Here is a 25,723-nt window from a genome sequence, read left to right on the forward strand (position 1 = left end):
AGGCAAAGACCCAGACAAATGATGATGACAGTGGCTATTCTGCTGGAGTCCTACGACACACCCACGGCCTGGTCTTCCTCTCCCTCTCCTCACTATCTGCGCTCAGCATGTGTCCTAGAAGATCATGGGTCCAGTGCCAAATTTTCCTTTCCAAAATTTCATCCAGGATATTTCTCTCTCAGTGCTTCCCTCAACCCATAGTTCATCTTTCTGACCCATGGACAGTTCAGCCATTTGTGTAAATATCAAATTACTCATGCAGCTTTTTATATATTTCAATACAGATTTCAGATATCCGGTAATAGGATAGCAGACTAGCATAAAGCTGTCAAAAGAATATACTCCTTAATCTAATGATTCTAGTCTAGGACCGAAGGTTGAGTAGTAGATACAACCCTGTTGACTGACATTTCTCATATACAGTAATGCAGGTGTGAAATAAAAATAAGGATGTTAAGGCAAGTGCTGGTGACTCACACCTGTCTTTCTAACTACTCAGGAAGCTGAGATCTGAGGGTCATGGTTTGAAGCTGAGATCTGAGGGTCATGGTTTGAAGCCCATGCAGGAAAGTCCTTAAGACTCATCTATAGTTAAATGCCAGAAAGCTCAAGTGATAGAGTGCTTACTTTGAGCAAACAAAGCTCAGGGACAGCTCCCAGACCCTGAGTTCAAGCCCAAGTGTCAGCACAAATAGTAATCATAATGATAATTTTTCTTTTAATTTTAAGCATATTAAAGGAAAAATAAATATACATGTTAGACTTGCACTGAGTATGGAGGCCTGCTCAAGCTGTGAAAGGAGTCCTTGAGCTGAGCTAATTTCTCACTGACCTGTCCTATGTATGTTACATGTTTTCATGTTCTCTTCCTCTCTTTTTGGCTGAACATAAACAGTTGAATTTAACTAAATTACACATATGATTGATATGTTACTATAATCATAATCATATTCACATATTACTGTATTCTTATCTTGCTGTTACAAAATATGATTTCCAATTACTATGTGATGTGCCATTTTATAATTACCAAGACCTTTCTACCATGAATGTGTCACCGTCATTGTTCTTAGTTTTACAAAAAATTTCCCTGTGGGTCTTTTAATACAGACTGCTGTTGACAATTTCCTAAAGTTGCATTTTTTACAAATTCCCCTTTTTTCACATGTTATTATTTACCTATCATCCCAGCTACTTGGGAAACAGAAACAGGAGGATTCCCAAGTTCAAGTCCAGCACTGGCAACTTCTCATGACCCTATCTCAAAAAGAAAATACAAAACTATTAGTGCTGGGGGTATATTCGAGCGGTAAAGTTCCTGCCAACCAAGGCCCTAGGTTCAAGCCCCATTGCCATTAAAAAAAAAAAGAAGCTTACTTTCAGAACTTGCTACACTTTACTATCTTGGATGTTGACTAGCTTATACGTGACTTGTAAAAAGGTGGTGAAGTCTTATCTCCCATTTCTTAAACACCATTTAAAAATAAGGCTGAGGATGTCATTTTAACATGCTCCTGCACTCTCTTCGTGGTAAAGGAGCTGGGTGCCTGTGATTTCTTCTTCCCCAGGACCTAGAAGAACAGCTAGATGAGGAGGAAGGAGCTCGGCAGAAACTGCAGCTGGAAAAAGTGACGGCAGAGGCCAAAATCAAGAAGATGGAAGAGGAGATTCTACTTCTTGAGGACCAGAATTCCAAATTTATCAAAGTAAGGAGCCATTTCCATAAAATGCTGGTGTTAGAATGCTGTGTCTGGGGGCCAGGAGTTTAGTCTAGTGGTAGAGTGCTGACCTAGCATGCATGAAGGCCTGGGTTCGATTGCTGGGTACCACATACATAGAAAAAGCTAGAAGTGGTGCTGTGGCTCAAGTAGTAGAGCTCTAGCCTTCAGAAAGCCCAAGGACAGTGCCCAGGCCCTGAGTTCAAGCCCCAGGACTGGTTGGGGGGGGAAGAATCAATGAATTTTCGGTTCCTTAATTTTCTCTACAAGTTTTACTTGGCCAGATTTCTAAAGATACACTTTAGCTCTTCTTTTCCTAAACTTCAAATGATGGGACTAGGGAGTTATCGTTTAATGTGTCCATCTTAAAGTGTCCAATGCATTTTGATCAGAGTCACCCATCGGTCTAGCTTTTATAATCCACTAGATATCCTTATAATCTTGTAGGCTTTTGACTTGTGCCAGCTCTCATTCACCCAGTGCTGTGTGGGCTCTGAGCAGGGCCCGGGTGGAACCCACAGCAGGGAGAGCCTGCTGCTGTGGGAGCACTCGGTCCACTGCAGGAGCTGTGGCACTGTTGCTCATGCTCCTCAAAGAAAACTACTGCTGAGTAATCTCATCCTCAGACTTGAATTGTTTCCTACCCAGGAAAAGAAACTCGTGGAAGATCGCATTGCTGAATGCTCCTCTCAGCTGGCTGAAGAGGAAGAAAAAGCCAAAAACTTGGCCAAAATCAGGAATAAGCAAGAAGTAATGATCTCCGATTTAGAAGGTTTGTGTCTGGGGCTAAAGGAAATTAGGATGGGGATGTGTGAAGGGTGAGATTTTTATCCTAATTAGAACAAGAAATTGACAAAGTACTGGGATACTAGGGGCATTTGGGTTAGGGTCTCTCCCTCTCTCCCTCCCTCCTTCTCTCCCCCTCCCTCTCTATGTTGTGGTTTTTGTCGTCATCGTCGTTGTCAGTTCTAGGGTCTTACACTCACTGGTCTTTTAGAGATGGAATCTCCAGGACTTTTCTGCCTGGGTTATCAGTATCCCACCAGAGTATTCATTATTAAAATAAATCCTTTAGCTAGGTACTGATAGCTCCTGCCTATAATCCTAGCTACTCAGGAGGCTGAGATCTAAGAAAAGCTAGGTCCTTGAAACTGTGGTATGCAGAAAAGCTCAGGGAGCACATAGGCTCTAAGTTCAAGCCCTAGGACTAACACAATACATAAATAAGTAAATCTCTTACAAGTTATTTTGTTTGGCCTAGTTATTCCGTTTTTATAATGGAATAGTAACAAAATGATTCGATTTTGGTTTGTTGTTTGGTCTTGTTATGTCATGCAGGCTGGCCTAGAACGTGTGAGCTTTCTTTCCATCTCAGCTTCTTGAATGCCAGGATTACGACATCTGCCACCATATTTAACATGGTTTTACTTTTTTAAGCTTGGTACCACAATAAAATATAGTATCTGTTGCTAGACCTGGGATCTAAATTAATTCTGAAATCTGTAGATCAGTGGGTTTTCTGACACAGGCATTGCATTCAACTGCCTGAGTGTCACCCCACAGAGTAACTGAAAACCCAGGCCACAGTGTTGTCAGGATAGCAATGGCTGCAAAAGAAACAGAGGGCAGAGAGGCAGCTAGAGCACAGGACAGGAGCTCAGGCTCTTGCAAGGCTGTGTTCACTCACTTTCTTCATGCATGCTTTTAGGATGAGAAAATGGAATGGGTTGGTTTCTTGTTTCTTAAAGTTATTTAGGACTTTGTTTTGGATTCTTGATTTTTTTTTTAAAGTATACACAAAAGACAATGTCAGGATGTACTTATTTTCATAAACCACGTTGCTAGTTTGTAGCTTCTGCTGAGGAGGCAGCCACAAAGCAGACAGGCCCCTGTGGTGGGCCTGGAGAACTCGTTTCATCCTCTTCCCATTGGGCTCCTGCTGGAGGTCCCAGAGCACAGGGGCCCGCCACTGTGAGGAGCAGATCCCTTGCCTTGATTAAAAGCTACCACAGAATTGAAGGGTGCACAGCTCCAGGCCTGCTTCTCTGTCACTCTAGTTTCCCCCAAATCCCATGCCTGCCCTGACAGATCTCTGTGTGATCTTGGTGGTGGATTTCAGCGTGACTGAGTCTCTGTGATTGCCATTCAGGCAGTGACATGCCTTTGAATAAAATGGTAGATGCTCAGCTTGGATCCATTAAATTTCACTTGGTCAAACACTTTTCTTTCCTTAAAGAACGCTTGAAGAAAGAGGAGAAGACTCGGCAGGAACTAGAAAAGGCCAAAAGGAAACTGGATGGGGAGACGACTGATCTACAGGACCAGATTGCTGAGCTCCAGGCTCAGATCGATGAGCTCAAGATTCAGTTGGCCAAGAAGGAGGAGGAGCTACAGGGCGCGCTGGCCAGGTCAGCCACTTTTGACATTCATTCACTGCCCCGGTGTGAAGCAGTTACCAAGGCTTGAGTGGCCCTCGGCGTGGCTCATGTGTGGGGGAGCAGGAAAGTTACCTTGCTGTTAGGGAATGACAATTTCATGAAGAAGTCAGGAGTATGTAACGACTGCCGGGCAGTGCGAAAAATCTCACAATCCATTCTCCATATCTATACCTAAAACTGAGAGAGTCAAACCATGAAATCCTGGGGAGTCATACCAGAACAATTTTCCCACAGTAGATTTTTGCTTTCAACCTCATCTGATTGTGTAGAGAAGGATTCACATTCTAGAAACAATCATCATTTTGAAATGAGATTGTCCATCTGTGTGTGTGTGTCTGTCTGTCTGTATGCATGCATGTATACACGTATGCATGTATATGTGCATGCGTGTACACACACGCCAATACTGGGGCTTGAACTCAGTACCTTTCACCCTTTCTTAGCTTTTTCACTCAAGGTTGGAATTCTACCACTTGAGTCACACCTCCACTTCCAGCTTTTTGCTGGCTGATAGAAGAGAAGTCTTACACACTTTTCTGCCTGGGCTAGCTTATAACTATGATCCTCAGATCTTGACCTCTGCATAGCTAGAGTGATAGGTATGAGTCATTGGTGCTCGGCTGTGCTACCTTTTAATGGAGGATGGTAGCCGTTTGGAAAGGAGGCGGCTTGGGTCCTCTTTGTGGCTCCTGTTACCTGCTTCAGAGCCTTCCCAGGCCATGAACTTGAGGACAGGAGACCAGGAAGAAGGAGGTAGAACCGGCTTCCCCTAGAGCAGGGAGGAGACGGCATGCCGCCCCGTGGCCCTGAGCGCCTCTCTGCTGGGATCTTTCCACAGAGGGGACGATGAGACGCTGCATAAGAATAACGCGCTCAAAGTTGTGCGTGAGCTTCAAGCTCAAATCGCCGAACTCCAGGAAGACTTTGAGTCTGAGAAGGCTTCACGGAACAAAGCAGAAAAGCAGAAAAGGGACCTGAGTGAGGAGCTGGAGGCTCTGAAAACCGAGCTGGAGGACACTCTGGACACCACGGCGGCCCAGCAGGAACTGCGGTGAGTGTGGCACGGGCTCCTGGGGCATCTGATGCAGTGCTGTGCTGGCTCCTTTGGGCTGCCACGGTATCTGGATGGTGTCATTCTTGAGAACCTTTCTGTCTCCTGGGGATCCCAGCAGATGGAACGATGACCCAACAGTGACAGATACAAACCAGCTGGTAGGTAGGAACACGTGTGCCACGGGCAGCACACAGCCCTTCCGACAGAGGCAGCATGAGACCTCAGAAAGCCAAGGGAAGAAAGAGAGACAGCAACACTCACTGAGTTGGAAAGAGATTTACAGAGGAAGGGCAGGCAGGCCAGAAAAGGTGAGGGGATAACCCAGAAGAGGTGCCAGCGTGGGTCGGCATCTACTGACAGTGTCGATTGGCATGAGCAGGATAAGCAGGCAGGTTGGGAGGAGTGTTCAGGTCCTGAGGTGAGAAGTGTGTACACTGGACAAAGACAGGCACCAGCAGCAGGTACAGGCCTGAAGAAAGTGACCCATGTGGGTGGACACAGCCAGACAAGGCTCACAGGTAGGAGCCTGCAGCCTGGCAGCCCCACACAGAATACCTGGGAAGACAGGTGTCTGAGAGAAGTAGAAATGACCCAGAGCAAGCAGGAGGTGGTGTTATGGAAGAGCCAGGGCTCCCCCACCCCAGCACCCCAAGTGGGCCAGGATGATATATCATCTGGGTCATCCCAGCATTTGGGAATGCTGGTTTCACTGTGGGTCATGGGATTGGTTAACACAATATGCCAATCTGCCTGGCCCCACCCCCACCCCAGCAGATGTCCCAGGTAATTCTCAAGAGCCTGTAAAAGCTAAGAGGGCAGAAAAGCCAAATAACCAGGATGTTGTACCTCCTTCCTGGAGAATGGACTAGGCACTGACATTCCCCAGGCTCCATCAGGAATGATGAGAAATGTTGAGAAAGGGCACCGACCTCACCCACCCACCACCCTACTCCCAGTCCTGGGGCTTGAACTTGGCCTGGGTACTGTCCCTGAGCCTCTTGGTGCTCAAGGCTAGCTCCACCATTTGAGCCACAGCACCACTTCTGGCTTTTTCTAAGTAGCTTATTCCCAGACATTCCTGCTTAGGCTGGCTTCAAATGGCAATCCTCAGATCTCAGCCTCCTAAGTAGTTAGGATTGCAGGCCTGGCTTGGGGCCCTGATGATTAGAAAGCAGATTGAAGGGTCACGTTCTTGGCCTTAAAAGGTTTTTGTATTTGATATGAGGACAGCAGGAAGTAAGATCCCGGAATTTCAACATTTTCAGATAAACAGAAGGTCTAAATCTGCACTTAAGGTATAAAAATCACATCTGATTTAAATATTCCTGCATGCTTTTCTGATTTTTTAAACATAATTATGAACATATAGACAATAACTTGAGTAAGTTATTTTACTATAGAAGCAAATTTGCCCCTTCTATAAGTCATCAACCTGAGCATACACATACTTAATAAACATTGAAACCCAGGGCCATGCAGCTTGGGGGCCATTGCTTGCTCATACGGCATGCACAAGGCTCCGGGTTTGATCCTTATGACCTCAAAACAAGGCAGGCTGAAACGAGCAGGCACAGCCCCACTTCTGCTGAGGCATCTGTCAGCATTGTTTCATCAGCCAGGGCCACACAGCAACACTGAAGCACACTGCTAGAGGTTTGCTCTATACTTTCAAATGTGTAAGCAGTTAGCACAAGTGACTCACACGCCGAATCCTGGTTGGACATTTTCCCTTTCTGTACCAGTGGAGCAATGAGATCCAGAGGACTGAGATCACTGCTGAGACAGGGCTGCTGTGCTGCCAGCTCTGTGGCTGCATGGAGTTTAGATAGAAGGAACCACTGAAGATTCTTTGTGGTTCGGCCCAGCTAAGCCACAAGGCCCCATGGCTTGGCTGGAGGTCAGAGACACAGGGCTTGGCCTGAATTCTGCCAGCTACCATGGTTACTTCCATTTACTGTGCTGGTCAGTACTTTCCCTTAGCAGCTGGTCACACACCTTCCTGATCTCAGCTCATCTTTAGGGTGAACAGTTTTTGTTCCTGGTCCCTACCTGAATCTTAAGAATCAAAGGAATCATTTAGCTTCTCTTTCCCTCAGACTAAACAACCTGGTTAATTCTTGCAAGATTTTCATCATAGCCCTAAAGGGACTTAAGGTGCCAGTGAGCCTGCAGAAGAGAATTCCATCTGCTGAGAACTTACTTTTAAGTGAATGCCAGCAGATAGGTTGGGTTGGCCTGAATGCTCTCACGGCCTTTGGCAAGATAGAGTGCACACCTGAGCTATGGGAGACATGTTTCCCAAAACACCATCATGAGTGCTACAGTGGAGCCAGTTGTGGTTTTGATGAAAATACGTCTGTCATTTGTAATGTTTGTTTTTGCAAGAGGTGAATTGGAAAAACAATCAGCACTTTTTTCAGTACTCTGGTAAAAAGCCCAGCCAAGAGTAGACATTTCCAAAGTCAAGTTCAGTGCTGTCTAGATTCAAAAAAGAAAGCCAGGGGGGCCGGGAGTTTGGCCTAGTGGTAGAGTGCTTGCCTACCATGCACAAAGACCCAGGTTTGGTTCCTCAGTACCACATACATAGAAAAAAGCTGGAAGTGGTGCGGAGGCTCAAATCGTAAAGCTGTAGCCCTGAGAAAGTCCAAGGACAGTGCTCAGGCCCTGAGCTCAAGCCCAGGACTGGCAAAAAAAAAAAAAAAAAGCCAAGACTTAATACTGCTGAAAGCTACTACTTTGCTGAGAAGGCTGGAGGCCATTAGCCCTGATTGGCTCAAATGGACTCCAGGCACCTTCTTTGGGGAACATGGGCTGAACACAACAGCCAGCAAACCTCCAAACTGCCTCTATGTTTAGAAATACCATTAGGTCCACCACATCCCCTCCTCCTGAGAACTCCTCAGCCAGTCTGGCAGGACCTCGGTGTCATTGCTCTCCTCAGTTCACTGCTGACTGTAAGGTCACTCTCAGCAAGCCTGGGCCTTATGTTTGTTAGGCAGGTGCTCTACCACTGAGCCCATGCCTCTAGCCATGTTTTACGCTGGTTTTTATTGTTTGTTTATCATCATGGAACTTGAACTCTGGCCTTGGGCGCTATCCCTGAGCTCTTCAGCTCAAGGCTACTGCTCTACCACTTTGAGCCACGGTGCCATTTCCAGTTTTCTGGTGGTTATTGGAGACAAGAGTCTCACATACTTTCATGCCCAGGCTGGCTATGAACCACAGTCCTCAGCTTCCTGACTTGCTAGGATTGCAGGCGTTAGCCACGGGTGCCCTGCTTACACTGGTTATTTTTGAGACAGGGTCTCAATTCCTGCCTATGCCTGCTCCTGGGCCACAGTCCCTATTTTTCCCTTTTCACCATAGCTGAGCTCACAGGTACTTGACACCATCCCAGCTGGCCTGCATCTACAGATCTACAGTCCTCCTCATCCCAGCCTCCCAACAAGTGCAGACTACAGTATAAGCTTTGTGTGTGTTGTAATCAGCTGGCTAATCCTGGTCTTATTTTTTTTTTCTTTAGCACAAAACGTGAACAGGAAGTGGCTGAGCTAAAGAAGGCTCTCGAGGAAGAAACTAAGAACCATGAAGCACAAATTCAGGACATGAGACAGCGACATGCGACAGCCCTGGAGGAGCTCTCTGAGCAACTGGAGCAAGCTAAAAGGGTAGGCTACTCCAGCCACAGCCGTGCCCCACCCAGGGAAAATTCCCCATCAGATATCACACGTGGCTGGCCCGTTAAGCTCTTTAGTGGTGAACTTCCAACCTTCAGACTGCACCATGGTGGGATCGTGCAGACCCATGCTCATAGGTAGTAACAGCTTTCTTAAAGGACACTGTCTATTTACAGAAAAGCCATTTGCCCTAGATTGTGTGCGGATGGATAGATCTAGTAGCCACAAGCGTCTCACTGGTACCATCATTCTCCAGTGGCTTAGACACAAACCTTGAACGGTTTCAGTCATTGTCTCACTTGGCTGCCAGGAACCTTCAGTATTCCCTTCCCCAGTGTTCTTTAAAGTCACCTCGTCCTCGTGGCCCCTTCCGGCCTCCACGGTCCGCTCAGCCACCACCCATTGTCATCCGCTACAGCTCCTCCCACCTGTCTCCCACACAGAGGCTCGCCATTCTGCCAAGACTTCATATGCCTTCTGTACCTCAACCCCTCCCTCTGTGCAGACAGTCTTCCCAGGCGTCCTTCCTGTATGCCTTTGCTCTTTGTCTGCTTTTCCTTGCTTTCTCTTCCCTGTCTAGCCACATGCTGATGTACACGGTGCTAGTATAACCTGGGACTTGGTATCTGTGGAGGTTAGACTCTGTGCAAGTACTCTGAGCACTGCCTTCTTTAGTGTTGATTCCAGTCCTGTAGTGTAGTCTCTCATTCTCATGGAGAAGATAAGGAAACGGAGGCCTGGCCTGGTAAGGTAGGTAAGCCAAGGTCCCACAGTTGAAAAATGGGTGTCACTATTGAAGCCACCCTGTTTGTCCCAGAGACCCATCTCTGAACCAGATTTAACTTGTGTTAAAGTTAAGTTGCATTTCCTCCCCCCACGTGGATGATAATTACATGGCCTCTGGACATCGCCTCTACCACCATGAGCAGAGCCCTTTGGACCGTGAAACCCAGCTGCCCAGAATAGCTGATGCTCTGCAGACTAGCTTCCAACAGGCTCCAAAGCAGTGCTTCCTACAGACAGCTGTGAAATGACATGCGTTCCCCTCCCCCTCCCCCCCCCCCCCCCCAGTTCAAAGCAAATCTGGAGAAGAACAAGCAAGGCCTGGAGACTGACAACAAAGAACTGGCATGCGAGGTGAAGGTGCTACAGCAGGTCAAGGCTGAGTCTGAGCATAAGAGGAAGAAGCTAGACGCCCAGGTCCAGGAGCTCCATGCCAAAGTCTCCGAAGGCGACAGGCTCAGGGTGGAGCTGGCTGAGAAAGCCAATAAGCTACAGGTAAACTGGAACACCTGGACACTGGACAGGCCCCATTCTTAACTTTCCTGTGGTCATGGGAAATGGGTTATTGCATAGTGGAAGACTGCCACTGGATTCAGCTCTGAGCTATCGCCAGTGTTTACTATCATGAGTGTAAACGATACTTCAACACTATGACATCAGTAGCTTCTGGGCAATGGTGGCTCACACCTATAATCCTAGCTACTCAGGAGGCCAAGACCTGAGAAGCATGGTTTAAAGGCAGCCCAGGCAGAAAAATCTGCGAGACACTTGTCTCCAATTCACCACAAGAAAACCACAAGTGGCGATGTGGCTCAAAAGCGGTAGAATACTATAGCAGAAAGGTCAGCACAACATCCAGGCCCTGAGTTCAAGCCCTGTGCATGACTCAACCTCACATTAGCCAGTAATCTAGAAAATAAGAAAGCAACGGGTAGCATACATAGCAACGGTGAAGACTTGAGGATCATGGATTTATACACACAAGCAGTTGGGGCAAAAATTACTGAAACTTCTTTCTAGAGGACAGTTTGACAGTTCTGTATCACAAGCTATCAAGCTGTGAATACCCTTGGGCCCAGAAAAAAATCAATGTCCTGTCATTTCGCCTAGAGAAATAATGAAAGTTAGGCATGGATTCAACTTCAAGAATATTCTCTGCAGAGGAATATATAAAAATAGCCAATTTATCCAGGTGCTAGCAACGCACAGCCAGCAATTCTAGCTACTCAGGAGGCTGAGGAATGAGGTTCAAAGCCAGCTCAGGCAGGAAAATCCTCGAGAAGTGGAGCTGTGGCTCAAATGGGAGAGCAACTAGCCTTGAGCAAAAATGCTCAGGTCCTAAGTTCAAGACTCATCTCTGATCCACCCCCCCCCCCCCAAAAAAAAAAACCTGCCAGTCTGAACAGCGTTGTAACACAGGGATGGCAGTGGTTCTTTCCAGGAACTCAGTGTCATGTTTGTCTCTTTGTAATAAATGTGAAACCAGGTAGTTTAGCACAGCTAGGAAGAACCCTCATATGATCAGCAAGGACGTGCCACTGGAAGGGGCAGGGCAGGTTATGTGGTACTTAAGCCTATGACAGTCTTGGTAAAGATCTTATCTGAATTTGACAGTTTCAAATTCACACACACACACACACTGTTCCTTTTGTGTTCTGTGACTAGTTCCTTTCATTAGCTTCTTACTGTGGAACTGAATGTAATCTTCACTCTTCCTCACAGAATGAGCTGGATAATGTCTCAACCCTTCTGGAAGAAGCAGAGAAAAAGGGCATTAAATTTGCCAAGGATGCATCTAGTCTGGAGTCACAACTACAAGACACCCAGGTATCCCAGGGCGGGGTCCAAGGAATCGTTAGTAAGAAGAAGTAACATTTCTACACTACAAGGTGGGAAATTTACCAGTTCCACCATTGCCTTCTAGAATATCAACATGCAGCCCATTGTTACTGGTATTTGGAACTGTCTTGCACTATAACCTGCTCCTCAGGGAATCTCCAGCAAACCTCAGTGGAAATTTCCTGAATGGAGATAGCATTGCAGGATGGTGGATGCAAAGCCTGGACTCCTGGCTCCACTGGCCCAGGACTGGCCTGGGAGGCAATGCTGGCCAGTGCTGTGGCTTCCCCGGCAGTAAGGGGTGTTGTCGCACCATCGTAAATGTTTTATTGTAGCTAACTGGTCAGAATGGTGCATACCTGTAATCTCAGCACTTGGGAAGCTAAGGCAGGTGGCTTTGGAGTTCAAGGCCACTCTAGGCTACACAGGGAAAACCCCATCTCAGAAAAGAGAGGGCCCGGATTTGGCCTAATGGTAGAATGCCTGCCTAGCATGCACAAAGACCCAGGTCCAATTCCTCAGTACCACATACATAGAAAATGCTGAAAGTGGTGCTGTAGCTCAAGTGGCAGAGCTCTAGCCTTAAGGAAAAAAACCCAAGGAGAGTGCTCAGGCCCTGAGTTCAAGCCTCAGGACAAGAGACAGACAGACAGGGAGACAGACAGACAGACAGACAGAGAGCTATCAGAGGCATGGCTCAAGTTGCAAAATACCTGTCTAGTAAGCATAAGGCCCCAATTTAAACCCCAGAACTGTGTCTCTCCCACCCCCAAAAGAAAGGCAAGGAAACGATTATTTTATTATGGCTGAAATCTCATGCTGCTGTTACCAATCTTGTCTGTAAAAAATGGGATTGACACTTGTACAGTGGGACTTGTCTCAATTGTTTGGAGGTGTTTCTAAATTTAATAACAAGGTCATTAAAAGTAATTGGTGGCATTTTATTCAAGTTTTTCATCTTCTTATTAAATTTGCAATTTATGTTTTACTTGCTAGGTTCTGGGCTAGGTGCTAGTGATAGAAGGACAGAAACCTCAGACGAACAAACAGTGGGATTCTTAGGGACCCGTTGAGGATAAGCTAGGCACCTGCTGGGACAGGGCAATCTGCATGGCAGACTGAAGGAGGCCAGAGCCACAGTGCAGAAAGCTCTGCAGTGCCTTGAAAGATGTTCACATCTGCCTTTTCACGTGAGAGAAGTTAATGCGACAGGTGATTACACGGGTCATAAAGGGAGTCCAGGACTAAAGGTCATCCCAGAGGGAGTGGGTGAGTGCCTGACCCAGGCAGGAGAGTGGGCAGGAAGTTCTAGAAAGGAGAGAGGCAGGCGTGTGGAAAGACAACTCGAGGGCTCGAGAGCCCTGGCTTGACTCGGGACACATGCTTGAGAACAGGCTTGGAGCAGTGTTGACCTTAAGAGCTAATTTGGGCTGTTCCAAAATTGTCATATGTGTTTATTAATGTCCTTGAGTATTTCCTCCAGTGAAACACTTTTTAATAGGGGTGTGGGGTTTTTGTTTTTTTACGCTTTGGGTGGGAGTTGTTTCTGCTTTTCTTGATGGTGGTGGTGGTAGGAATGGATGTGGGTGTTTGGTAATGACTATAACAGCAGCGTTGACTTTTTAAATAAATGAACAGGAGCTCCTTCAGGAGGAGACACGTCAGAAACTGAACCTAAGCAGTCGGATCCGGCAGCTGGAAGAGGAGAAGAACAGCCTTCAAGAGCAGCAGGAGGAGGAGGAGGAGGCTAGGAAGAACCTGGAGAAGCAGGTGCTGGTCCTGCAGTCCCAGGTGAGCGGCTCGTACGGAGCAGAGATGCCCTGGATGTGTGCCACAACAGCAGCCTCCCTGCTGCCAGGGCCTCGTGCAGCTCCATTTGGGGCACTTAATTGGGTTGTACTAAATTAAGCCCATTACACGTTTTTGTTTTTGTTTTTGTTTTTGTTTTCTCTGACCCAGCCAAATTGCTCAGTTACTTTTTCAGAATGGCAATTTTAAAATATCAAAGGGCTGTGACACCTAATATAAGCTTTCAGTCCCAGTCTCTGTTTTAGAGATCAGCTAAAGGTACAGTCTTACATGGCATTTGTTTTAAAAAAATCATACAGTGTTGATTTATAGTCAAACTCAAAAGGTCTTTTTTACTCCTCAAATGCAAAACCCAATTGAGTTGAGGCAGGTGTGATGACACTTGCCTGCAGTCCAACTCCTGGGAGGCCAGCTTGGATTGCCTAAAAAACACTAATAGCAGGCCTCACACCTGTACTCGTAGCTACTCAGGAGGCTGCGATCTCAGGATCTCAGTTCAAAGACAGCCCAATCCATGAGACTTTTATCTCCAGGTAACCACCAAAAAGTCAGAAGTAAAGCTGTGGTTCAAATGACAGAGCACTAACCTTGGCTGGGGGAGAGGGGGCTGCAACCAAAAAAAAACTTCAGGGGACAGTGCCCAGGCCCTGAGCTGAAGGTCCAGTAGTGGCACAAATAACAATAATAATACTAGTAATGATTGAATTCTTCATATTGACTGTTTTTGTTTTTCATTTCCCAAAACTTAGTTGGCTGAAACAAAGAAGAAAGTAGATGATGACTTAGGAACAATTGAGGGTTTGGAAGAAGCTAAAAAGAAGCTTCTTAAGGATGTGGAGGCTCTGAGCCAGCGCCTAGAGGAAAAAGCCCTGGCTTACGACAAGTTGGAGAAGACCAAGAACCGCCTACAGCAGGAGCTCGACGACCTGACAGTGGACCTGGACCACCAGCGCCAGATCGTCTCCAACTTGGAGAAGAAGCAGAAGAAGTTTGACCAGGTGAGACAGTGGCCCAGCCTCCCAGCCGCCAGGGTCCTTAGCCACCAGGCCATTTTCTCATGGAACATGTCTGCTTTTGTTGTTTTGGTTTGGGGGGCGGGGAATCTTGTATAAAGGCAATTAAAAGCAACATGTATTTATATACAAACTGGAAAACAAGTCAGGCACTTGTGACTCACACCTGTAATCCTAGCTACTCAGGAGGCTGAGATCTGAGCATCACAGTTCAAAGCCAGCCCAGGCAGGAAAGCCCTTGAGACTCAGATCTCCAGTTAACAACCAAAAACCGAGATGTGGAGCTGTGTCTCCAAGTAGGAAAGTACTAGCCTTGAGCAAAAGAGTTCAGGACAGCACCCAGGCCCCAAGTTCAAGCCCCACAACAAAAAAAAACAGTGGAAAGCAGAAAGGCAAAACACAATCAAACTATATGAGCGCCCGTAATCTATTATAGGTCACCTACCCTTTCTATCAAAATGCTTGGAAACTGGAAGGGTTTCAGAATGGGGGAGCTGTGGTACTGGCCTCTTATTATCTGCATGTGGACTTTCAGTGAGACGTGGACCTTGCTGTTGGGGAAGCTCAGCCCGTCTGTGGCAGCGCTCTTTGTTCACGGCTCCCTGACACACTTGTGTTCACAGCTCCTAGCAGAGGAGAAGAACATCTCTGCCCGCTATGCAGAAGAGCGGGACCGGGCTGAAGCGGAAGCCAGAGAGAAAGAAACCAAAGCCCTGTCCCTGGCCCGGGCTCTCGAGGAAGCCCTGGAAGCCAAGGAGGAGTTTGAGAGGCAGAACAAGCAGCTCCGAGCAGACATGGAGGACCTCATGAGCTCCAAAGACGACGTGGGGAAGAATGTAAGTCCCTCGTGGGCTCCATGGGATAGCCTGGGTCTGTGTGGGTCAGGTGCTCCACAGTGGGTTTGCTGTGAGCGGTGCTATGCCAGGGGCAGTCCCTGTAGCAGCCGTGTAGGCTGTTATACGGGTTGTTATTCTTGTCGTTTTCCTGGATTCTCTCTTCCCTGGCAAAGGGGCCTTTCATCAGAAGAGTCTCACTAGTTCTCAAATGTGCCTCCCACACAGTTCCCTGAGATTGACGTTCCTAGAAGCGGACTGCCTTATAAAACGAGATGGGAGCCAGGCGCTGGTGGCTCACACCTGTAATCCTGGTTGCTCAGAAGGCTGAGATCTGAGGATCACAGTTCAAAGCTAGCCCAATCAGGAAAGTTTGTAAGACTCATATCTCTGGTTGACTGCCAAAAAAGCCAGAAATGGGGCCGGGAGTTTGGCCTAGTGGTCAAGTGCTTGCCTAGCATGCACGAAGACCCGGGTTCGATTCCTCGGTGGTACCCCACATACATAGCAAAAAGCCGGAAATGGTGCTGAGGCTCAAGTGATGGAGTGCTAGCCTTGACAAAGTCCAAGGACAGTGCTCAAGCCCTGAGCTCAAGCCCAGGACTGGCAAAAAAAAAAAAAAAGCCAGAAACAGAGCTGTGGCTCAAGTGATAGAGTGCTAGCCTTGAGCACAAGAGCTCATAGATAGCAATACCCAGTCCCAAAAAATAGGGGGAAGCGGGGAAGGAGATACTGCTACCTCTGACCTATCCTGTCCAGTGAGGCCCCAGCACTTGCCTTTGAGCCTTTTGTGGCTGTGAGGTTTGGAGATTTCTATGGCACTTTTCCTCTCCACTATACCGGTTTTCCCTAAGGCTCCCCCTTAGCATATGCCTGGTGGAGGGTAGTAAAGCAAATGGAAGCCTGGCATTCAGAGATGAGGTTCTGGGCTGACTGCTCCCCAGCACCTACTGCGGAAAAGGAGCCTCTTAAACATGCTGACACACTGAGTTCATCTTCTGTCAGTACCCCAAAGCCCATGGTACAGGTAAGGAGTGGCTTCCGGAGGTACAGGCCATCGGGCCGTGCTACGAGGATAGAAGACTTCCTGCCATCCCCCGGAACTCCTACACCCACGGAGTCTGCCCCGTGGACCCAAAGAAGCCATGGAGGATAAAAACACCATGCTTATACAATCAGAGAAAACTACAGTTCATTCCATGCTTGTTTTTTCTACAAATATGTCTTTTGTGCCTACTATTTGCCAAACAGTGCTTAGAAATTGGCCTGTTGGGTCCTAAGTTTCCCTCTGCTCAGCCTGATGGGGTCACAGAACCCCAAAGAGTGCCCATGACAGCTCCTAGGCCTGTTGTGAAAGGACATGAAGCCCTGATGGCCCTGGAAATGGACGCTTGGCACAGTGCTAGGCACAGAAGTGGGTCGAGGCTACCGGGGCTCTTTATCCAGGATCAGGCTTCCTCCTAGCCAGGCCTAACCCACTCATTTATACGTGGGCCTTCCAACTCACTGATCTTTTCTACAGCAAGAAAGGGTGCACACTGTACCCACTCTATACACAGCAGGCAAATGCCAGCCAGCTCGGAGGCTGCTGGGGGAGGAAGAGATTTTACGGAGCACGTGTGAATGGAGCAGTCAGCTACATTTTAAAGTGTCTCTCTGAAACAAGGCACAGCAGCAGCTCTGGGGGGAAAGGCGGGGTGGGCGTGCTATGTGGGAAGCTGGTGGGGGCAGGTGGAGCGAGTGTGTTCCTCAGATGGGCCTGACACACAGGAACACTGCTGTCCTCGCCGCATTCTTAAGCCAAAGGCTCACCTCTTCCCCGGGACTCCGTCCTCTAGGTTCATGAACTTGAGAAATCCAAGAGGGCCCTGGAGCAGCAAGTGGAGGAGATGAGGACCCAGCTGGAAGAGCTGGAGGACGAGCTCCAGGCCACAGAAGATGCCAAGCTCCGCCTAGAGGTCAACATGCAGGCCATGAAGGCCCAGTTTGAGAGGGACCTGCAAACCAGAGACGAGCAGAAGGAAGAAAAGAAACGGCTGCTGATTAAACAGGTGGATGGAGGGGGTGGGGCGGGAACCAGGGCACCAATGTTCTATAAGCAGCTGTGCCCCACGGTCCCGTCTGCTGAAGATAGAACCCATTAGCGGGATAAACTAGGTTATTTGGCCATTTGAGGATTTTATTGTTAACTAGGTTTAATTTTCTGTTTCTCAGATACCATTGGGCTTACAGTAAGCCCGGCTGCTGTGGGGGGTAGAAGGGTAAGGGGGTTAAAATAATGTTAGGACAGCTAGGGCCTAGTGAGAGAGTGCCTGCCTAGCATGCACAAAGCCCTGGGTTTGATTCCTCAGTATCACATATACAGAAAAGGCCAGAAGTGGCGCTATGGCTTAAATAGTAGAGCAATAGCCTTGAGCTGAAATCAGCTCAGTAACAGCATCCAGGCCCTGAGTTCAAGCCCCAGGCAGGACCAGCACAAATATATATATATATATATATATATATATATATACACAAATATTGGGATAGATATAATTACAACTTGATCGCTGGTCGCCTTCAGGCTATGGATCTGAGAAGTGTGGTATGGGACAAGGAAAGCAGGTCTACCCACCAGCAAAGGGATGCTGCAAGCTTGCAGAATTCACCAGTCACTCCAAGGAAAAAAAAAAAAACAAAGCAAAACAAAACATAGATGGAACCAGGAGCATGGCCTAGTATAGAGTGCTTGGCTAGCATGCATGAAGCCATGGGATCGATTCCTTGGCACCACGTACACAGAAAAGGCCAGAAGTGGTGCTGTGACTCAAGTAGTAGAGTGCTAGCCTTGAAAAAGCTCAAGGACAGTGCCCTGGCCCTACGTTCAAGCCTAGGACTGGCAGTGGAAAAAAAAAAAAAGAGGCATTGATGTCACTTATCTTAAAAACTGCTAAGCTCTTATGCTTTGAATGCTTTTTTCAGTGTGTATTCAACCTTGAATTTAAAAGTTTACCTTAAAAACTAACGGTGGACCAGGCAGTCCGTGGGAGTCTCCTACACCAGGGGTTACACTTCCTGAGCAAAATTCTGCCACCCGAGCTTTCCATTTATAAGAAGGGCTGCTCTGTAACAGAGACCCCTGCAGTGACAGGAGCCACAGATGTGACAACTCACTGCTGTCCCTCAGGTGCGGGAACTGGAAGCAGAGCTGGAGGATGAGCGCAAACAGCGGGCACTTGCCGTGGCTGCGAAGAAGAAGATGGAGATCGACCTGAAGGACCTGGAAGCGCAGATCGAGGCTGCCAACAAAGCACGGGATGAAGTGATCAAGCAGCTCCGCAAACTCCAGGTGAGTGCTGGGTACCTGGGGCCAGCCATGGCCCCCACCCCAGGGCAAGCCACGCCCCTGGATGCAGCTCTTCCCCTCTGGCTGGGGATGAGGGGCGCAGGCCATAAAGATGGCACCCGTGCATCTCTGTATCTACAGGATTTGCTCTGAAACCAAGCTGGGGATGGACACCAAATACAATGACCTTGTGGTGGCCACAATGCCCTCTAGTACTAACTAACCACCACCCATCCAAGGGAGACTTACCTTCTCTAGTGCTGTGAGCACTGATCATCTGCACTTACACCGCTCAGGAACCCCGGATGTCTCTGTGACACCCAGCATGGCGGGCGGTGATGTGCCCCATCTGCCCTGCTTAGAGAAGTGTTCATAGGCAGGGAAAGGGTGCAAGTTAGGACAAAACTATAGACAGTGCCCCTTCTTTTGACACCGCAATTCCAACAAACTGTAAGGAATTGATCTTGGGCATCAATGGCTCACACCTGCAATCCTAGCTACTCAGGAGGCTGAGGTCCGAGGATCACATTTCAAAGCCAACCAGGACAGAAAAATCTGTGAGACTTTTACCTCTAATTAACCAGCGAAAAAGCCAAGAGTGGAGCTGTGGCTCTAGTGGTAGGCAGCAGCCTTGGCACTCTTGACCAAAGAAGTAGTCATGGGAAGTGGTCATGAATTCAAGCCCCAGTACCAGCACCAATAAAAAAAAAAAAGGAATTCCTACATACAGATATCTTAAGCTGAAGTGTTACAATCCTCAGATGGAAACGGTTTAAATGTTGGTGAGCATCACAGATGAGGAGATGTAGTGGCGGGTCATGCACTTACACGTCACATGGGCATACATTCTTTTACTAGATATGTGTACAGCCACATGTAAGAGGTGGTCTAGGGGAAACGGCATCTAACACAATAGGCCTGTGTATGACAGGAGTATCTCAAATGTCTCACTCTATTTGGTGTGTAGGCCAGTCCTGGGGCTTGAGCTCAGAGCTTGGGTGCTTGCTGCCCCTGGGCCTCTTTTGCTCAAGGCTAGCACTCTACACTTGAGCCACTGCTTCATTTCTGGGTTTTTTGCTAGTTTATTGGAAATAGGAGTCTCATGAGCTTTCCTGCTTGAGCTGGCTTTGAACCATGTTTTTCAGTTCCGATCTCAGCCTCCTGAGTAGCTAAAATTATGGTGCCCTGCCCTATTCTTAGAAAACTGAACATAAAACTTCATTTTGGAGCAGGGGTTTAGCCTAGTGGTTGAGTGCTTGCCTAGCATGCACGAAGACCCAGATTCAATTCCTTAGTACCACACACTTAGAAAAAAGCCAGAAATGGTGCTGTGGCTCAAGTGGTAGAGCTCTAGACTTAAGAAAGTCCAAGGACAGTGCTCAGGCCCTGAGTTTAAGGCCCAGGACTGGCCAAATTTTGACTTAATTATGAAGGTTGTTAAGCTAATTAATTACAAAGACTATAAATTATATTGCCTTGTCTTTGGGGACTTGGGGCAATTCTAGGCAAGCACTCTTACCACTGAGCTCCAACACAGCCCTATTTTAATAGCTATCGATTGAACTATAAAATATTTCCTGCTTGAGTGCTTATTTATTCTGTATTATAAAAGCCCACCAACTGGGCTTTTAGCCTAGTGGTAGAGTGCTTGCTTAGCATGCACAAAGTTCCATTCTTCGGTACCAAGGACAGTGCTCAGGCCCTGAGTTCAAGCCAGGACTGGCCAAAAACAAACAAAAGCCCACCAACTAATTTTGGTCCGTTTGGTCCTCCCTGTAAGAAGTTGTCTCGCCAGGCACGGTGGCTCATATCTGTAATCCTAGCTACTCAGGAGGCTGAGATCTGAGAATTGCAGTTCAAAGCCAGCCCTGGCACTAAAGTCCGTGAGACTCTTGTCTCCAATTAACCACCAGAAAAGCTAGAAGTGGTGCTATAGCTCAAGGGGTAAGGCAGTAGGCCTTGAGCTAAAGAGCTCAGAGACAGCACCCAGGCACAGAGTTCATTGGGGCCCACAACCAACACACACACACACACGAAGTTGTCTCCCAGGAACTGAGAATGTGACACAGTAGTAGAGTGTTTGCCTAGCATGCATGTAGCCCTGGGCTCAATTTCTCATTACCACATATACAGAAAAAGCCAGAAGTGGTGCTGTGGTTCAAATGGCAGAGCACTAACCTTGAGAAAGCTTAGGGACAGTGCCCAGGCCCTGCGTTCAAGCCCCAAGACCAGCAAAAAGAAAAGAAAAAAAAAAGTTAAGAATGCAGCCAAACACAGATGCCTCATAGCTATCATTCTAGATACTCAGGAGGCTAAAATCTTTAAAAGTTGTGGTTCAAAGCCAGAGCAGTTAGGAAAATCTGTCAGACTGATATCTCTAACCACCAAAAAGCAGGAAGTGGAGCTCTGGTTCAAGTGGTAGAGCAGTAGCCTTGAGCAAAAGAACCTCAAGAACAGCACCTCGGATTCTGAGTTCATGCCCTGATCTCAGAGGGAAGAAAGAATATTAATCTCCAAACCTTCTTGAACATTAGGCGCAGATGAAGGATTATCAGCGTGAACTAGAAGAGGCCCGGGCATCCCGAGATGAGATTTTTGCTCAGTCCAAAGAGAGTGAAAAGAAACTGAAGAGCCTGGAAGCAGAAATCCTTCAGCTGCAGGAGGTTGGTTTACTTTGTTGTCCATTAGTTCTAAAATTATGTGCCCTAGAAATTTCTCTGAGATTAATTATATTTTAATATCTTTTTAAACTACTATTCTTTAGCCTTTCTGTGTCTGTGTCTGTCTGTGGGGGTTAGTACTGCAGTTGGAGATTTCTAGGCTAGCTCTCTACCATCTGATCCATACCTCCAGCCCTCCTCTTCACTGGTTATTTTTAGGATAGGGTCTCACTTCTACCTACTTGATACTGTAGTTGGTACTTGATACTTGGTACTGTAGTTGGTACTTGATACTTGGTACTATAGTTGGTACTTGATACTTGGTACTGTAGTTGCTGGATCACAGGCCTGGGCTGCCATATTCTGCTTCTCTCTGTAGAAATGGAATCTCTTGACACTTTCGTTCCTCAGCCCCATCCCCACCCTGGTACCCCCCCTCCCCTGCTCCAGTAGCTAGGGTTAAAGGTGTGAGCCACTAGCACCCATTTTCAGCAACCATCACTGCACTTCAACAAATAAAAAGAAGTTACACTTGGAGTGTGGCCTAGTGGTAGAGTGTTTGCCTAGCATGCACAGAGCCCTGGGTTTAATTCCTCAGTACCACATGCACAGAAAAAGCTGGAAGTGGTGCTGTGGCTCAAGTGGTAGAGCTCTAGCCTTGAGAAAGCTCAAGGACAGTGCCCAGGCCCCCCCCCCAAAAAAAAAAGGTAGGGGGGAGGAGGATGGGGAGACTGAAACTCACTTGCATTTTAGAGTTGGTTAGAATAGGATCGATTCTCCCCCCCCTCTGTTCCATGATACTTCAGAAAAGTATCTTTCATCAAATTTCAGAGTGAATCTTCTTATAATCAAATATTCTTTTGTAACTTCTTGTGGGCAAGTATTGTACATAATATAAAATACTGTACTTATAAGATATGTTGAAATATATATATATTTCATTATAAAAGAGAATGATCAAATCCTATACAAACTTAAAGAGATAACCTGAAATATTACTGTGAAAAGGCTCCCCATGTAGACACACTATGCTAGCTAAACTGCTGCCAAGCTGAGCTGACAAGACAGAAACCTGCCTGACAGTCCAGCATGTCAGGAATAAAAAACTAAAAGCCGGATCAGTAAACACTGAGCCAACTGAGATAACCCCACAGCCTCTTTGTTTTATATTCTATTGTGTTTTGCCCTCTTTATTACCTTAGGGTTTTTTTTCCCCCATTTTTTCCCTCCAACCCCTTTCCACCTCTTGTTATGCTAGTGATGGTAGCCAGGGCTTCGAGCACGCTACATTTAATACACTCTGCCACTAAGGTCCACCCAGCCCCCCTTTTTTACTTTTGGATTCCTGGATCATCAGCTTTCAAGCATTCTCTTTCAACATCAAAAACCATGATCCCCTCTTAATCTGTTTTTTTTTTCTTCATTCTACAAGTCCTGATATAGAGGGGTTTCTAGTTGATTCTAGTTCATATGGGACTCAGAGAATACTGAATGGCTCTAGAGTCCAAAACATGGCTAGGTTTGGGTTGGGTTGTTTTGGTTTTTTTTTTGCCAGTCATGGCCTTGAGCTCAGGGCCTGAGCACTGTCCTTGGACTTTCTCAAGGTTAGAGCTCTATCACTTGAGCCTCAGCACCACTTCCGGCTTTTTTTCTATGTATGTGGTACCAAGGAATCGAACCCGGGTCTTCATGCATGCTAGGCAAGCACTTTAACCACTAGGCCAATCTCCCGGCCTGGGTTGGGGTTTTTGATATTTTTAGTGCCCATCCTGGGTTGGACTCAGGGCCTGGGAGCTAGCTACCCCTGAGAGGTTTTTTGATCAAGGCTAGCTCTACCACTTGAGTCACAGCTCCACTTCTGACCTGCTGGTGGTTCATTGAAGATGAGTCTCATGGACTTTTCTGCCTCAGCTGGCATGTGAGTAGCTAGGATTACAGACGTGAGCCGGCGGCACCTGGCTCCAGTTTTTATAAATACCTATTGTGTGGCAGATGTTTTCTCAGTGACTCAGTGTTTGAGTGATATGGACCACTGGTGCCTGAAGCATCCCCAGCTAGGGGACAGGAGCCCAGTGAGGTTCTGGGTCCTGAGAACATTAAACATGAATGCCCAGGTGGCCTGTGGATCAGGCCCAAAGCATTCTGCCAACTGCCATTTTTCCATCCTGGCCCCTCTGCCCAAATCCTGAGACTCTGCCAGAATGTGGTGCTAGCTCCCAGGCACTCACAGAAGAGCAGGTGTGCATGGTGGAACCCGCTTTGCACTTCAGTGCCACCCTGCCCTCTAGACGGGGCATCTTCTGGAAGGCGGGGCGTCCTGGACCGGAGTCAGGATCCGGACGTGCTGCCGATCATCCTCGGTGTCTGGCACAGTCCCTCATGTCATGTGTGCCTTTTCCCAAATCCATCAGCTTCAGTCCTAAGGCCGTGAGCACAGGATTTTCTGAGGTGGGGAGACCCCACACACACTCTTGACAGTTCTTGTCACAGGTTGCTATCGCCCTGACTCTCACTGTTCTCCATGTCCAAACTGTGTATATGAAAAGTAGCTCTAGATAATACCATAAATTGAGATAGTACAAATTTGGGGTTCAGAGGAACATGTGCTAGGTCTATACTAAAAAAATGGGGGCTGGGAGTTTGGTCTAGTAGTAGAGTGCCTGCCTAGCATGCACGAGGTCCTCAGTACCACATAAACAGAAAAAGCCGGAAGTGGTGCTGTGGCTCAAGTGGCAGAGTGCTAGCCTTAAGCAAAGTGCCCAGGACTAACAAATAAATAAATGGAAGTAACAGTGGCTCCTATAACACAAGGTTTTCCCTAGGTGGGGGTCTTGTTTGATTGGCACACCCCACATCTTCTGTTGGCTTTGCATTTTCTTCTGTAAGCTTGCCAGCTTCACTTACCACTGCCAAGTGTCATGTGAGCAACAGCCCCTGCTCCAGTAGTGAGGGGACCAAATGACCATGGCTTAACTCCATCTGCATCTTGTGTAGGAGCTGGCCTCATCTGAGCGTGCCCGCCGACATGCCGAGCAGGAGCGAGATGAGCTGGCAGACGAGATCGCCAACAGCGCTTCTGGCAAGTGAGTATCGGGCAGGAGACACAGGGGCCGTGCTCATCTCATCCTCCCGGGAGCCCTCGGGCCTGTGTGGTCTACAGATGGCATCTCCCTGTCTTATTCATTCCTTCACGCATTCACTAGCAAGCAGCTTTCTTAGCCAGGACCTTTCTGTGAAGCCATTTTTCATGTCTTTGTTCCTGCTTGGCTTCATCATGGTATTATGCGTGCATCACACGCACATCCTAAGCATGCCATGATGGAGCTGGGGTCTCACTGGCTTAACTAAGGGAATGTGAAGATCTTGGTCACATTGTGAAAGTGAACTCACAGCAGTGAGCAGGGAGAACGAGGCAAAGGAGGCAGTCTCTGACTGGAAGACCCAAGGCGGGGAGGGGCAGGGGAATCAGTGGGACTTGTACACAGATTTGGGGCAGGGGGCAGGGAAAGAGCCATCGGGAGTGATGTTCAGGTGAGCAGCAAGATGATAGAGGGGTCACACACACACACACACACACACACTTCCCCCCCTCGCCCACCAGGTCCGCACTGCTGGATGAGAAGCGGCGTCTGGAGGCTCGGATCGCACAGCTGGAGGAGGAGCTGGAGGAGGAGCAGAGCAACATGGAGCTGCTCAATGACCGCTTCCGCAAGACCACGCTGCAGGTAGCCACGTGGTGGCCTCTCCCCCGGAAGGGCCCCCACCACCTTGTGCCTCACACAAGTGACAGAGCCCTCTCCCCCTCCCAGGTGGACACACTGAACACAGAGTTGGCAGCCGAGCGTAGCGCGGCCCAGAAGAGTGACAACGCACGCCAGCAACTCGAGCGGCAGAACAAGGAGCTGAAGGCCAAACTGCAGGAGCTGGAGGGGGCTGTCAAGTCCAAGTTCAAGGCCACCATCTCAGCCCTGGAAGCCAAGATTGGGCAGCTGGAGGAGCAGCTGGAGCAGGAAGCCAAGTAAGAGGTCCCAGCAGCTCACAGCTGGACAAAATGTTTAGGGCCTATGTGACGGGAGCACAGATGTGTGGCTGCCGTGGGCAGTGAGAGGTGCCGTGACTCTCAAAGGAATTGCTCAGCGGTGCCAAGGGCTCGGAAAGTGGCTCTCAGGTTGGGCAGCCCCTTAGCTTCCCCTAGACAGACTGGGGTGCCGGTACCTAGGCCCCACCATTACCTGGACCCTGAGAGTCCATTTCCCTCGTGCTGCCTGCCCATTGCTCTTAAGACTCCCAGCTGAAATCATGCTATGAAGGATTTCGATTTACTTGCTGTTAACACAGCTGTGGAGTCCTCCTGTAAGTTTCCTCCAGTGAGACACCACCTACGTTTGACTTCTAGGCAAAGGTGAGATGGAAGTGCAATGGGTTTTTTTGTTTTGTTTTGTTTTCATTGTTAGCCACAACAGGTCCTAGCATCATAGAAGATGGTAAGTTCTAATAAGTTGAGATAATAAACTGAGAGGGTTAGGTGATTAGACTAAGGTTTTTGTTTTCAAAGTCTTGCTAGGTGTGATACA

The 25,723-nt window shown here is 47.8% G+C and overlaps 1 protein-coding gene across 5 annotated transcripts in view; it reads left to right on the forward strand.

The window, feature by feature from the left end:
- Myh10 (myosin heavy chain 10) overlaps positions 1-25,723 on the forward strand; it is a 130,369-nt gene that overhangs the window by 100,629 nt on the left and 4,017 nt on the right. For all 5 annotated transcript variants that reach the window (XM_090349580.1, XM_090349582.1, XM_090349581.1 and 2 more), the window contains 16 exons: positions 1,569-1,706; positions 2,367-2,490; positions 3,955-4,126; positions 4,995-5,207; positions 8,734-8,878; positions 9,959-10,165; positions 11,393-11,497; positions 13,148-13,300; positions 14,068-14,316; positions 14,955-15,167; positions 17,003-17,215; positions 18,331-18,492; positions 21,024-21,152; positions 24,144-24,232; positions 24,751-24,874; positions 24,959-25,167. In XM_090349580.1, coding sequence (XP_090205706.1) covers positions 1,569-1,706; positions 2,367-2,490; positions 3,955-4,126; positions 4,995-5,207; positions 8,734-8,878; positions 9,959-10,165; positions 11,393-11,497; positions 13,148-13,300; positions 14,068-14,316; positions 14,955-15,167; positions 17,003-17,215; positions 18,331-18,492; positions 21,024-21,152; positions 24,144-24,232; positions 24,751-24,874; positions 24,959-25,167 — 2,645 coding nt within the window. The remainder of the gene's footprint in view (positions 1-1,568; positions 1,707-2,366; positions 2,491-3,954; positions 4,127-4,994; positions 5,208-8,733; positions 8,879-9,958; positions 10,166-11,392; positions 11,498-13,147; positions 13,301-14,067; positions 14,317-14,954; positions 15,168-17,002; positions 17,216-18,330; positions 18,493-21,023; positions 21,153-24,143; positions 24,233-24,750; positions 24,875-24,958; positions 25,168-25,723) is intronic.

The sequence above is a fragment of the Megascapheus bottae genome, chromosome 17 (assembly GCF_031878675.1).
Source record: "Megascapheus bottae isolate mThoBot1 chromosome 17, mThoBot2.hap1, whole genome shotgun sequence".
Taxonomy (NCBI): Eukaryota; Metazoa; Chordata; class Mammalia; order Rodentia; family Geomyidae; genus Megascapheus; species Megascapheus bottae.